The sequence below is a fragment of the Cibotium barometz genome, chromosome 32, assembly GCF_041138505.1.
Source record: "Cibotium barometz isolate CiBa-2024 chromosome 32, ASM4113850v1, whole genome shotgun sequence".
In the NCBI taxonomy this organism is placed as follows: Eukaryota; Viridiplantae; Streptophyta; class Polypodiopsida; order Cyatheales; family Cibotiaceae; genus Cibotium; species Cibotium barometz.
In genome coordinates this window covers 8,779,634-8,792,835 of record NC_141077.1, presented here as the reverse complement: position 1 = coordinate 8,792,835, position 13,202 = coordinate 8,779,634, and the positions used below count along the sequence as shown (strand labels likewise).

The 13,202-nt window shown below is 49.4% G+C and overlaps 2 protein-coding genes across 6 annotated transcripts in view; one reads left to right on the top strand and one right to left on the bottom strand.

Moving 5' to 3' along the window:
* LOC147619781 (serine/arginine-rich SC35-like splicing factor SCL30A) overlaps positions 1-13,202 on the top strand; it is a 99,902-nt gene that overhangs the window by 16,640 nt on the left and 70,060 nt on the right. The gene's annotated exons all lie outside the window — the stretch shown is intronic.
* LOC147619783 (uncharacterized) lies at positions 1,787-3,182 on the bottom strand. Its single transcript, XM_086772767.1, has 2 exons — positions 3,023-3,182; positions 1,787-2,796 (listed from the first exon to the last, which is right to left on the bottom strand). The coding sequence occupies exons 1-2, from the start codon at positions 3,180-3,182 to the stop codon at positions 1,787-1,789; spliced, it is 1,170 nt and encodes a 389-aa protein (XP_086628893.1).

Sequence of the window (13,202 nt, the reverse complement as noted above, 5' to 3'; positions counted from 1 at the left end):
CATTACATCACATCACATCACATCACATCCACTCACATCTCATCGCATCTATTCACATCCATCACATTCATTATATTCCCATGCCATCACATACATTCTATCCACATCCATCCACATCATATCTCATTCATTCCATCCACATTACATCACATCCACATCCATCCATATCTCATCACATCCATACACATTCCATCTCATTCATCCACATACATCCAGACATTCAGATGCATGTCGATTCACATCCATCTATTCATTCACATTCACATCCACATATATTCACATCACATCATATTTCATCCACATCTCATCACATTCACATCATCTCTTTACACCACATCACATCTCATCCACATCCACATCCACATCCACATCCACATCCATTTACAATCACATCACATCACATTTCATTCTCACCTCATCAATCATATCCACATTCATTTACATCACGTTCTTTCACATACACATCCACATCCATTTACTTCATATCTCATCCAAATACATTTACTTTACATCTCATCCTTTCACATAACCTTACATCTCATTCTCCTCTCATCATTCACATCCACATCCATTTACTTTACATCTCTTCCTTTCACATAACCTCACATCTCATTCTTACCTCATCATTCACATCCATATCCATTTACTTCACATCTCATCTACATACATTTACATCCATAGTTAATGTGTACGTACTGTACGTAATGTACGGTACGTATTTGTACGTTGTTCCGTACAGATAAAATTTGTGTACGTAAAAATACGTACCATTGTAAAAAATATCAATCTATATGGCATTTCATATCAAAATAAACATAAAAAGATCCAAATACATTTTAAATTGTGAGAGAGACCTACAAGACAATCTAATAAGGTCTTTGCTAATACGCATTTGATTAGTAATCACAAAACCCTTGTCGTACGTTGTAAAACTTGTTACTTCAGATACCAAAACTAGTTTTCAATCAGAGATCAATCTTCAATCACCGATCACCACTCTTAGCTCTATATAAACTAATGAATCAGTGTTTACACAACAAAAGTCTCGACTCTTATCCATGTTAAAAGGCGGCAAATGCATCAAAACAAACTGAATACAATGCACATACTACATAGCAAGCTGCAACACTACATCTTAGAAATGTCCTCAAAAGGCCCATAAGGGCTAGTCTAGAGTCTAGACTCCACAATGAAACGTGATCTAAGAGTCAAAACTCCTCATCAGATGATGATGATGACGATGCACCAGAAGAGAGCAAGTCCCCATTTGTCAGGACATTGCCCTCGTCGTCATACTCAGGCTCTGCCATCACGAGCACATGTGATGATGTGAAAGATGTATCATGAGATCCATGCGCTACATCATCATCTCCTGGCTCACTCTGAGTATGAATGAGAGTGCCTCATTCGCCCGAGTCCGCTGCGTACGAACAGGCAGCTTCGCTCGACGAATGCTCCTCCGTCTAGCGCTCTCTAAATCTGCAGCCTCCTCACGCAAAGGTATCGCCAAAGCCCGTGCGCGTGACCTTGTGACACAGCGATAGTCTTTCTGCATGAGCAGAGTGCTCTCACTAAACAGCTCTCGCTTCGCTCTCGCTTCTTGTAGATGGGATGAAGCAATGCAGCCATCCCATGAATGGGACGGCTCATAAATGTCCATCGCCGCTCTACAATAGCCAGGATGTCACCCCGGCTACAAATTGACAAGCCAACATTCCAACAGTCACTATATAATATAACTTTAAACATATTATTGCAATGTGCATATTGTTTAATATTAATATAATCAGCCAAGAACAATATCCAAGTGTACAAATGTCGTACAGGCGGCAATATGGCGCTTCATCTCCATGAAGAGATGATAGACCAGTCCAAGAGTAGAGCCCTCCATATCTGTGAGTCGGAGGAGGACATGGATAGGCTGCAATGCCACCGTCAAGATCTGTACCTCTGTCCAAAAGGCCTCGTCAAGCACTTTCCGCTGAATGTATCTAGTGGCCTCTGTCTGCGCATGGTGCATAAACCTCCATTTCGGGTCCACCACAGTCTGTAGTAGTGGGTCCCGCAATCTAAAAAGCCTATGCAAGACCAGGAACATATAAGAAAACCTGGTCTTCAAGGGTCGCACCATATCAAGTGCACTATGGCTCTTGAAGATGGCCAAAGCTTGATGTTTTTTTCGGAAAAATGTAGTAATCTTCGTGGCATCTGCAACATCAGGTTGCACCCATGGCAACTTTCCAATATCCTCCATCAGCAGGTCCAAGCAATGTGCAGCACAAGGAGTCCAAGCAATGCGAGGAAACTCTGCCTCGACCCATTCACCCATACGCTTGCAATTTGAAGCATTGTCTGTCACCACTTGGACCACATTCTCTGGCCCAACATCCAAAATTGCCTGTCTGATGTGGTGATAAATAAACTCAGCACTGATGGATTCTCCTGCCTTTCCTGCATCCACAGCCCGCAAGAAGTATGTGCCAAGACATGAGGACACCAAAATATTGATAATGTGTCGTCTACGCATATCACTCCAGCCATCAGATATGATGGTGCACCCAAAAGACTGCCATCTTGCCTTGACAGGTACCAATGCCTTGTCTATAAAGGCTTTCTGCTCTTCAAGCATCGTGGTACGCATTTTGTTATACTCCACCCAAGACCGCGAGTCTGTGTGGCCAACCTCTGCTATGGCCCTCACCATTCTCTTCCATTGATCAGTCCTCAGTACATTGAAGGAGATGTTGCACTCCACAAGAGTGCAAGCAATCTCCATCTCAGCCACTTTTTGTGTCTCTGTCACCCCGAAAGAGATGACACACGTGAAGGCAAAGTACTCTGTCTTAGCACATGTGCATCATCATCCTCATCACCCTCCTGCATGACACGGGCCCTCTTTCTACCCCCTGTAGGCTAGCTATCCTGTGTGGAAGAATCACCCATCTCCCCCACAAGCGCATCATGAAGTGCATCTTGAGTGTGCTGGCTGCCCCTCCACCACAATTGCCGGTGGTGCTAATACCTGTCAAGTGTATCACGACACGAGAAATTGTGCTCGTGAGCTCGAAGTTGCAATACTTGCACTGCCATCTACGCGTGCCAGAACCAGCTTGGGTCGGCGTATTAATAACATGGATGACATTGGTGTGCTCCTGCCAGTAGGGGTTGCATGGCTTCGGCATATTGGATCCTGGAAGCTATGTGACACAAAGAAAGAGAGAGAGAGAGCTTAGAGCATACTCCAAAGGAAGAGAGAGAGAGAGAGAGAGAGGGAGAGAGGGAGAGCTTAGAGCATACTCCAAAGGAGGAAAGAGAGAGAGAGAGAGAGAGAGAGAGAGAGAGAGGGAGCGAGAAAGAAAGAAAGAAAGAAAGATTTTATTAACGTCTTCCAAAAGACCGAACTCGGCCTATGAGACAAATCGGAGTACCTGTATGGGGTATCCTCTGTCATCCCAACAAAATGAAAAAGTACTGAATAAAAAAGCTGAATCTGGGTGTGCAGGGGATGGAGCTCTACTACTAGAAGAATGCAAAGCTATATGCATGGAGTATACAATCATGATATGCAGCTCCATCCTGTACCATACTGGGGGTATAAAATGGTATACATCAGTGAAGGGGGTGTCCACAGCTCCGTGAAGAACATGCCTGGGTGTGCTCTGAAGCGAGCCAGTCGCTCCGCACCCTCTCTGTGAAACTGAGGTCTGATCTCTGTCATCTCTCTCTGGTATAAGCGCGGTGTCCGAAAGCCAGGTGTCCTCTGTCTCCTGCGGGCTCTAAGTGTCTCTGCTCTCTGGAGAGTAATTCCCTGCCGTGTAGGGGCTGGGAGGGGTATGGATCTCTGAAAAAATGTAGTAATCTGTGTCTGTCGCCCCCCCTCTGGAGCTGTCTGAGCCTGTAATAATGTCTCTCTGTGGCGCTGTATGTCTAGAATGTATCTCCCCAGTATGCGCTGGTCTGCTGCCTCAAAGATCTGGCGTAGGGAATGTGGCTCTCTGAATAAAATGGGATATCTCTCTCTGATGGCTGTACATGCTCTGCATCTGCATACATAATGCTCCTCACTCTCCACCTCCTCTCTGCACAATCTGCATACCCTCTCCTCTCGGGGGATCCGTGTTGCTCTGCCAGTCTCAATCTCCAATCGGTGTGATGAAACTCTTAGCTGACCAATAGCCACTCGGGAGCCGTGTGGTAAAAAGCCCTCCATGTATCTAGGCCTCTCTATAAATCCATCATCAGTGATACTCATGAAGTGATCTCTGTAGTATAGCATCTTCGGTGGCAGAGGCTGTGTAGGCAATATCCATGTCTCTCGTGTATAGAGCTGCCATAGATCCTGTCTCAATACTCTGTTCCTCTCACTATGAGAGAGACGGATATGTGGTGCATCCCTGTCATACTGGAACGGTGGTAGATGATCCATGTCTAGGCCATGCTGTGAGAACCAATGTGTGACCTGTGCATACCATGATCCTCTGTCTCCTGCCTCAGCCAACTGTCTAGATGCCTGAAAAGCTCTGTATGATAATCTGTCCTGTGGCATCTCTCTGAATCTGTCTAGCAGGCATATAGTCTAAAATATGGCCTCTACCATCATAGGAGGCGCAGCAAACTCTGCTCGGATAATGTCATGAGGTACTGACGGTTTGCTGCGTATCATGCGTGCCATCATGAGGGCCTGTGGTCTCTCTATCTGTGTCCACCAATGGGTAGCAAGGCCTGGCGCCCATACTGCTGCTCCATACATCAATGCCGGTGTGACTAATGTGTCAAATAGCCACCCCTTCGTCCGGGGCTCCTGAAAATGCGCCTGGTGGCACTGTCTCTCTAGCATAGCCAATGCTGCATATCCCCGTGTCAATCTAGCTCTGGCTACTGAACCCATGGTAAAGCGTGTGGCTGCTGCAGAGAAGGTAACCCCTAGGTACACGTATGATGTCACCACCTCCACCTGGCATCCTGCGAGAGTGAATGTCAGCTGACTCGTGCGCTGTCTCGATGTATGAAAGACCATAACCTTGGTTTTCCCAAGGTTCACAGTAAGACCCCTCCGTGTGCAGAAATCATCGAGTGCATGTAGATGCTGCTGTAGACCACCTGGGGACTCAGACACTAATACAATATCATCAGCATAGAGCATAATATGTACTGAGGTACCTGCTAAATCAACTCCATCTCCGCCTCCCCGTGTAATGAAGTCAGCCACCTCATCAATGTATAACCCAAATAGCGTGGGGGAAAGTGGGCATCCTTGCTTCACACCAATGGTGCTAGCAATAGTCTCGGACATACCTCCTGGACATCTGACTCGCCCAAAAACCTGCTCATATAATGCATAGATACCCCATGTCATATCTGCTGGTATGCCAAGAGACTGCAGGCGCTGAAAGAGCCTCTCTCGTGGTACTGTGTCAAATGCCTTGCGGAGATCCACAAAGCAGCAATAGAGCTTTCTCTTCCTCACTCTGGCCTGATCAATCATACATCTCAAAGTGAATACATGGTCAGTGGTAGAGAAAGCTCTCCTGAAGCCTGCCTGCCCTGATGAGCGTAAACCTGCTCGCTCAGCATATAAGCTAAGCTCTTGCTCCAGCACTGCACCATAGAGTTTGGCCAGCACGTGGCCAACCATAACCGTCCTGTAGTTGCTCGGATCGAGCATATCCCCTGTTTTGTGAATCGGCACAATGGTGTGCATCGTCCACTCCGCAGGCAAACCCTCTGCTAGTGCCCTATTAAACAGGTGTGCAAGAAAAGGAGCTAAAGAATCTACTGCATATATGAGATGCTCACCTTGCAGGCCCATATGGTCAGCGGCCCGTCCATGCTGTAGGCGGCGGATAGCTTCCTGTACCATCGAGTGGGTAAAGAAGCTAGCTGTGGTAGGTCGAGGCTCCTGTGGCTGAGGTATAGGTGGTTGCTGTGGGGCATGGTATAGACCCTCTGCATATGTGTGCCATGTCTGTGGGTCTGCAATAGGTGTCGGGGTCCGGGGCTCTCTGAAGTGTCGCCATGAGACAGGGCTATCTCTACTCATGAAGAAATGAAAGATCTCTAGCTCCTGTGTCTCTGCGAAGGCCCGCCTTTTGCGGCGAGTAAGTCTCCTCATCTCTCTCCTCGACTCCTGCTCTGTGATGGCTCCCAAGGCTCTCTGTATGCGGAGCCGTGAGTATAGGGCTCTGCACTCGTCATCATACCATCTGTTCTGGGGCATAGTCCCAGGTCTCGCAGGCTCTCCTGAGTGTACACGATGTGGAAAGCTCTGTAATGCAGCCGTGTGTAGGAGTGATGCGAGCTGGGCTGTAATGGTATCCATAGATGCCAGGGGATCCATGAGTAGGAGCCCATCCTCTACTCTGCCAGTGTATATGTCTGCCATGTCATGTGTGAAGTAGATGGTAGTGTGTGGCGTCGGTATGTGGGGGGCTGGTGATACTGGTGATCCGGCTAGTGAAAATGCCAAGTATGTATGATCTGCCCCAATAGGACGAGGTGGAATGGAGAATGAGGTGACAAGCTGTGATGCCTCCAAAGACCCCATAATGTAGTCTACCACCGTGCCTTCGGTCCGTGTATGACCCCCATGTGGGAAGCATGTCAGCCCTCCTGATCCCGGCCACTGTAGCATCCCATTATAAATAACGAGACGATGTCTGGCTCCCAACTCTAGTAAGTGGTCCCCATAATGTCCTCTGTCTGGTCCAGTGTCCTCTGATGCCCGACTAGCCCCTATCTCCTCTGGATCCACAGGGTGGAGGATCTCCATGTCATCATAGTCATACACCTCACACTGTCTGCTCTGTGTGTGGGCATTGAAGTCGCCCGTAAGAAATACTTCCCCTAGTGTAGAATAATGCATAATCTCCTCTGACAGACAAGTGTATGGCGAGGCTCCTGTCTCCTCCTCCTGTGGCATATCCTCTGTAATGACATAGGAGGATCCTGATGGAGAAAAGTAACATAGAGCTATGTATATAACCCTGTCCTGTGAGAGCTGTAAGCTGATCCACATGTATCTGGCCTCTGGATCCTGTGCTACCACTCTCAGTCTCCCCTGTAGCTCCCGTCTGAATAGAACTGCTACTCCCCCCGACCCTCTCGAGGTACCCTGGCGTGTGGTCCTCCTGTATGCTGACTCCCACTGGAATCCCTCTACTCGAGGTAGCCCTCTCTCTGGGCTCTGATGTGTCTCTGTCAGAAGTATGATGTCTCTCCCCACCATAACATGCTCTAGTCGTCCAGGCTGCACCCATAGTGAACCATTACAGTTCCATACTGCTATGTGTATCTCTGTCAGTGGCCTGGTCTGTGTCCCATAGGCCCCAAACCGCTAATCCATGGGCCGGCCATCAATGATGACCCGACCATCTCGATAGAAGGCCTTCTTGCCTTCTCTCCTCGCGTGTAAGACTCGTGGCATGCAAGTTCTCCTATGCTCAAGCTGCATCCTCGTGAGATCATCATCCAAGAAAATGGGAGCTCCCTCTAAACCCCGTAGTATGACCCTCTTCCTCATGAAGGTGACCCTCTCCGTCTCTCCTGCAAACTGTAGGATGAGGGCTCGCTTGCGTGTTGAGTCTTTCCCGGCTCTCCATGCTTTGGTGAAGGGGAGAGGGTGCTCTTCCTTGTAGCCGAGCTTCATGCATAGAAGCTGTCCATCTTTCTCGGGAGTGGAGTCAGGTGTCTCGGCTATACCTGTGACCCGAATGTTGAGGCGGCGAGCATGCCTCATCTTCTCCTCCTCAATGGTGGTGTGAATGATTTGGTTTTCTTCCCTTTGAGTCTCCTCCCTCACTTCTTTACGGATGTTCTTTTTCACCACCTCGACCCATCCTGACTGCTTGGCTTTGAGCTTTCCTTCCATGTCCTTTGTGATCTCCTTGGAGATCTCTTCTTTGATGGCCGTGAGAGTGTTGTCATTGATCTCCCCTTCTTCCTTCTTAGCATTCTTGATGGCTACCATTTCCACTTTCAATGCACTCACCTCCTCCTTGAGTGCCGTGTTCTCTTGTTCGAGGTTCGTGACCCGTGCTTCGAGAGCTATGATGTGCCTGTGTAGTTTGTTTTCCACCTCATTGAGGTTGGAATCGGATGTCTTCTTGTTCTCCTTGATTAGTGCCTTCATTGCCATCTCGAGGGCCTCGAGTTTCTCTTGGAGACTCGGGGCCATTCCTCCAAATCACTCTGCAGTCCTTCCCACAGGCAGGGAGGAGAGAGAGAGAGAGAGAGTTATGTTGCTGCCTTGGGGGCCTGAGCAGGGCTGGGTGGGGAAAGCGGAGCCACAATGCGAACTGGGCAGAGAGGTGGAATGAACTGGCGGGCAGAAGCGAAATGGACTGGCGGGCAGAGAGAGAGAGGCGAAATGGACTGGCGGGCAGAAGAGAAATGGACTGGCGGGCAGAGAGAGAGAGGCGAAATGGACTGGCGGCCACAATGCGAACTGGGCAGAGAGGTGGAATGAACTGGCGGGGAAGCCACAATGCGAACTGGGCAGAGAGGTGGAATGAACTGGCGGGCAGAAGCGAAATGGACTGGCGGGCAGAGAGAGAGAGGCAAGATTAATCATGTAGTACATTGGCCGCTCGCGGTTGAGAGAGAGAGAGAGAGAGAGAGAGAGAGAGAGAGAGAGTGTACAGTACGAGACAGAGATGCATCATGAGGGACCAAGGCCATGAGCGAGAGAGAGCGTGAGAATTACCTGGTTGCAATGTGCACAGTGTGCAGAGACAGAGCGAAACAGAGCACTGCAGGCGGAATTCCGAAATAAGCCCAAATTCGTGTGTTGAAGGTCAAAAAGGGGTTTTAAAAAAAAATAAACGTACGGATCGATCCGTACGTGTACGGATCCGTACAGTACGATCCGTACGGTACGGATCGAGCCGTACGAACGTACGGCTGCAACCTTGTTTACATCACACATCTTATCACATCGCATTCACATCTTATCACATCTTATCACATCCCATTTGTCAGAATATGCAGCGGAAATGACAACCAAACTTGGGTAGACAAGAGCAAGTAGACTGCAGAAAATAATCAGCACAAGAAACACAGAGAGATAGGTGTGTAAACTCTTCTCTATACACAAGATCCCGAAAAACTGAATGAGAAAGTGGTGGGGGCTGAGGGGCAATATATACATCTCCATGTGAGCAGTCGGCCAGCTCCAGAAGGTGCCCACGACTGTGAAAAATGCCCACGACTGCTGAAAATAGCAGTCGGCCAGCTACAGATGCCTACGCCTAGTCAGAACAGGTCGGCCAACAGCCCAAATGCACACGACTGAGGAAAGTCCAGTCGGCCAGCATTGGGATGCTCCTGGTATCACCTGGCAGCCCTCCAGCCACTAGGAAAAAATGGGAAAAATAGGGAAAAAAATACGGGACCCTGGTGTATACAAATAGATAGGAGATGACTTCTAACACCCCCTCTCAGCTCCTGTCTGTATAACCAACCCCAGGGAGCTGGAGTGCCGCCTGAGCGTAGCCTGAGGTAGAGACTTCGTGAAGAGGTCCGCCGCATTGTCCTCCGTTGAACAATAAAGTAGCAAGATGTCACCCGCCAAGATCTTCTCACGAACAAAGTGATACTGTATCTCTATATGCTTGGTCCGGGCATGGAAAACCGGGTTCCGAGCAATAGCTATACAACTCTGGTTATCACATTGGATGACTGTGGGCTCCCTCTGTGGAAACCCCATCTCGCCTAGCAGCCTCCGTAGCCATACAACCTCACAAGCAGCACCACAAGCAGCCCGATACTCTGCCTCTGTCGAAGAAAGAGCAATAGTTGGCTGCTTCTTGCTGCTCCAAGAAACTGCACCTGAGCCGAGGGTAAAAGTGTATCCTGAAGTAGATCTCCTCGTGTCTGGATCTCCTCCCCAATCTGAGTCACTCCAACCTTGGAGCTTGACTCCATTCCCTCCTGTGTAAAAGAGTCCCAGATCCTTCGTACTCTGCAGATACCGCAAGGTCTGCAATCCTGCGTCCCAATGAGTCTTCAATGGCGTCTGCATAAAAGAGCTCAACAGTCCCACGGAGAAGCTCAAGTCCAATCTGGTGTTCAGCAACCAGATCAATGAACCAACCAACTTCCGGCACTGCGAGGCATCAACTGGCTCACAAGGATCTGTAACGGTTAACTTTGTGTTCGGGTCCATCGGCGAAGTAATAGGCTTGCAGTTCTCCATCCCAAAGGCCTCAAGCAACTCATGAACATACCGCTGCTGAGAGACGAAAAACCACCTCTGGGTCTGCCAGATCTCCAATCCCAAGAAGAAGTGGAGTAAGCCTAAGTCGGTCATCTCAAACTCCTTTGACAAGGCAGCCTTCGTCAGTCCAATGTGCTCCACATGACCGCCGGTGAGAATGAGATCATCCACATAAAGGATGATGAGTGTGACCATGCTGCGTTCCCGAAAGAGATACAGGTTCGGATCTGCAACCGATCTCTGAAATCCAGTCCGAATAAAGAAGGAATCAATCTTCTGATTCCAAGCCCGGGGAGCCTGCTTAAGACCATACAAGGCCTTACGTAACCTGTAAACCATCCCTTCCGATCCTGGAAGAAGAAAGCCTGGAGGCTGCTCAACGTACACCTCCTCCTGCAGGTCACCATTAAGGAACGCCGATTTGACATCCATCTGGTACACGGGCCAACTCTGAGAAGAAGCAAGGGCAAGAACGGTCCGAATCGTGGTCATCCGCGCTGTCGGTGCAAAGGTATCCTCGTAGTCGATGCCTGGCCGCTAAGCATAACCCTTAGCCACGAGCCTGGCTTTGTGTTTGTCCACCGACCCATCAGCCGCGTACTTGGTCTTAAAGACCCATTTGACACCAATGACTGACCGCTTCGACGGCCTCGGTACCAACTCCCAAGTGTTGTTCTTCTCGATGGCATCAAGTTCCACCTGCATGGCTTTCCTCCAAGTATCCTGTGAAAGGGCTTCCTTTACGGAAGTGGGCTCTTTATCCCGCATGATACGAGACATAAGAGCATAGTTCACCTGAAGAAGCTCCGCCGTGTTGCTTTTATCTCGGACTCGATGTGATCTTCGAGGGCCGTCCTTTGTGGTCCATTCGGAGGGTAGCTCCGTGACACCTGACTCCCGAAGGGTGTCTAACAACCACCTAGGTACTCGAACAGATCGTGGAGCCTCCTGTGTTCGCGGGGGCTCAATTCCAGTTGCGGGCTCAACCTCCTGTGATGACTGAGGTGGATCAACTGGAGTGGTAGACTGGGAATCATCATCAGAGTCCTCTGGATCTCCAAGAAGTGGCGGCTCCTCGACAATGGATGCTGGAACATGCTCGTCAAAGACCACATCCCGGCTGACAACAATCTCGTTCCTCTCTGGATCATACAACCTATATCCCTTGGAAAGAGAGTTATACCCCACAAATACCAGCTTGCGGGACTTGGAGTCAAGCTTCCCCCTCTGCTTCTTCGGAATATGTACATACGCGTCACTCCCAAAGACACGGAAGTGCGAGACATCGGGTTTCCTGCCAAAATATGCCTCAAATGGAGTCATATGGGGTACAGAAGTCGTCGGAGAGCGGTTAATGGTATGGACAGCTGTTGCCACAGCCTCACCCCAAAGTGGACGAGGAAGATCACGATGCTCCAGCATGGTCCTCGCCATCTCCACCGTAGTCATGTTCTTACGTTCAACAACTCCATTCTCCGAAGGCGATCCGGTATCGGCCAATTCCCTCTTGATGCCATGATCTGCACAAAACCGGAAAAATACAGTCGAGGAGAATTCACCTCCTTTGTCAGCCCTGAGAGTCTTGACTTGAAATCCAGACTCTTTCTCCACCATCACGTGCCAATCCTTGAACCGAGCAAAAGCCTCGTCCTTCTGAGAAAGAAAGTAGACCCACGTGAATCTGGTACAATCATCAACAAGCAGCATGAAGTAGAGAGATCCTCCCAAGGATGGTATCTGCTGTGGTCCACACAAGTCTGTGTGAATCAACTCCAATGGTTTCGAAGCCCGCCTGGAAGCCTGCTTCGGAAAGGATTCCCTGTGCTGCTTACCACGTATGCAAGAACTGCAGCGTCCTTGCCTACTACCAACATCTGGCAAGCCAACACCATCTGGTCCCGGAAGGCGCACCACAAAGCATCCACATTTAAGTGGCCAAAACGAAAGTGCCACAAATCTCCGACCTGAGAGCCTGTCAGTGAGGAGAGTGCAGAGAGCTTGTAGATGCCGTTCTCCACACCGCCTTCCCAAACAACTTTGCCTGTCTCACGGTCCCTCAAAGCAACTGAATGCTCCTCAAATTCCACCCGAAAGCCAGTCTTGCATAGCTCATGCACTGACAGAAGATGAAAACCCAGAGCAGGGACATAAAGAACACGGGAAGCATGCTTGCCCCCCTTGCCGTCGGGAATAATCTCCATCCGGCCCTCACTATGAATCCGAATAGTGGTGTTATCGCCAATAAAGATACGACCTGATTGCCGTTTCAGATCCAGAAAGAAGTCACGGGATGGAGTCATGTGCCTGGAAGCACCACTGTCGAGAATCCATTCTCGGGTATCCTTCGCGGTGAAGCCAACTGCCTCCTCGCTCGAAGATGATGAAGCATCGGAGTCCACCATCTCCAAGTGCACAAATGCCGGAGTCTTCGCAGCTGAGGCTGAGGACTCAGCACTCTTCCCTGTCCGCTTAGGGCACTTCCTCCAGTAGTGGCCTTTCTCGCCATAATCATTACACGATCTTTCGGCCTTCAGCTTCTCTCGTTCTGGATCAGGCTTCTTCTCAGAAGACTTCTCCGATGAAGCCTTCCCTTTGCCCTTGTTGGTATTACGGCCTTTCGACCGTTGGCCAGTTAAGGCCTCCGAACCTCCGCCGTGAGGAGGGTTCGTAAAACGTTCCTCCTGGTCCAAGACCATTGGCACAAGCTCCTCCCAAGTAATGGTGCTGAGCCTGCCACTTGTGATCAACGAGGAATAGAAAGCGGAATACTGACCAGGCAAGTGGGAAAGTAACGTGATGGCCATATCTTCGGATGATATCTCTTTCCCAGCTTGAAGGACTTCCTGCTGAAGGGCCTGCAGCTTGTTAATGTGTTCCCGCATCGTCGAAGACTTTGCAGGGTTCATAACCCGCATCTGCACTTCCAAGGATATCCGCTTCATGGGTGACACCCTGTTGTACAAAGAAGCCAAGTGTTCCCATATGCCTC

Excerpts from the sequence above, each read along its gene's own strand:
- LOC147619783 (XM_086772767.1), bottom strand. The coding sequence starts at position 3,182 with ATGCCGAAGCCATGCAACCCCTACTGGCAGGAGCACACCAATGTCATC. Across the intron at positions 2,797-3,022 it reads TGTCGTGATACACTTGACAG|AGACACAAAAAGTGGCTGAG; the intron begins GTATTAGCACCA and ends TCGGGGTGACAG.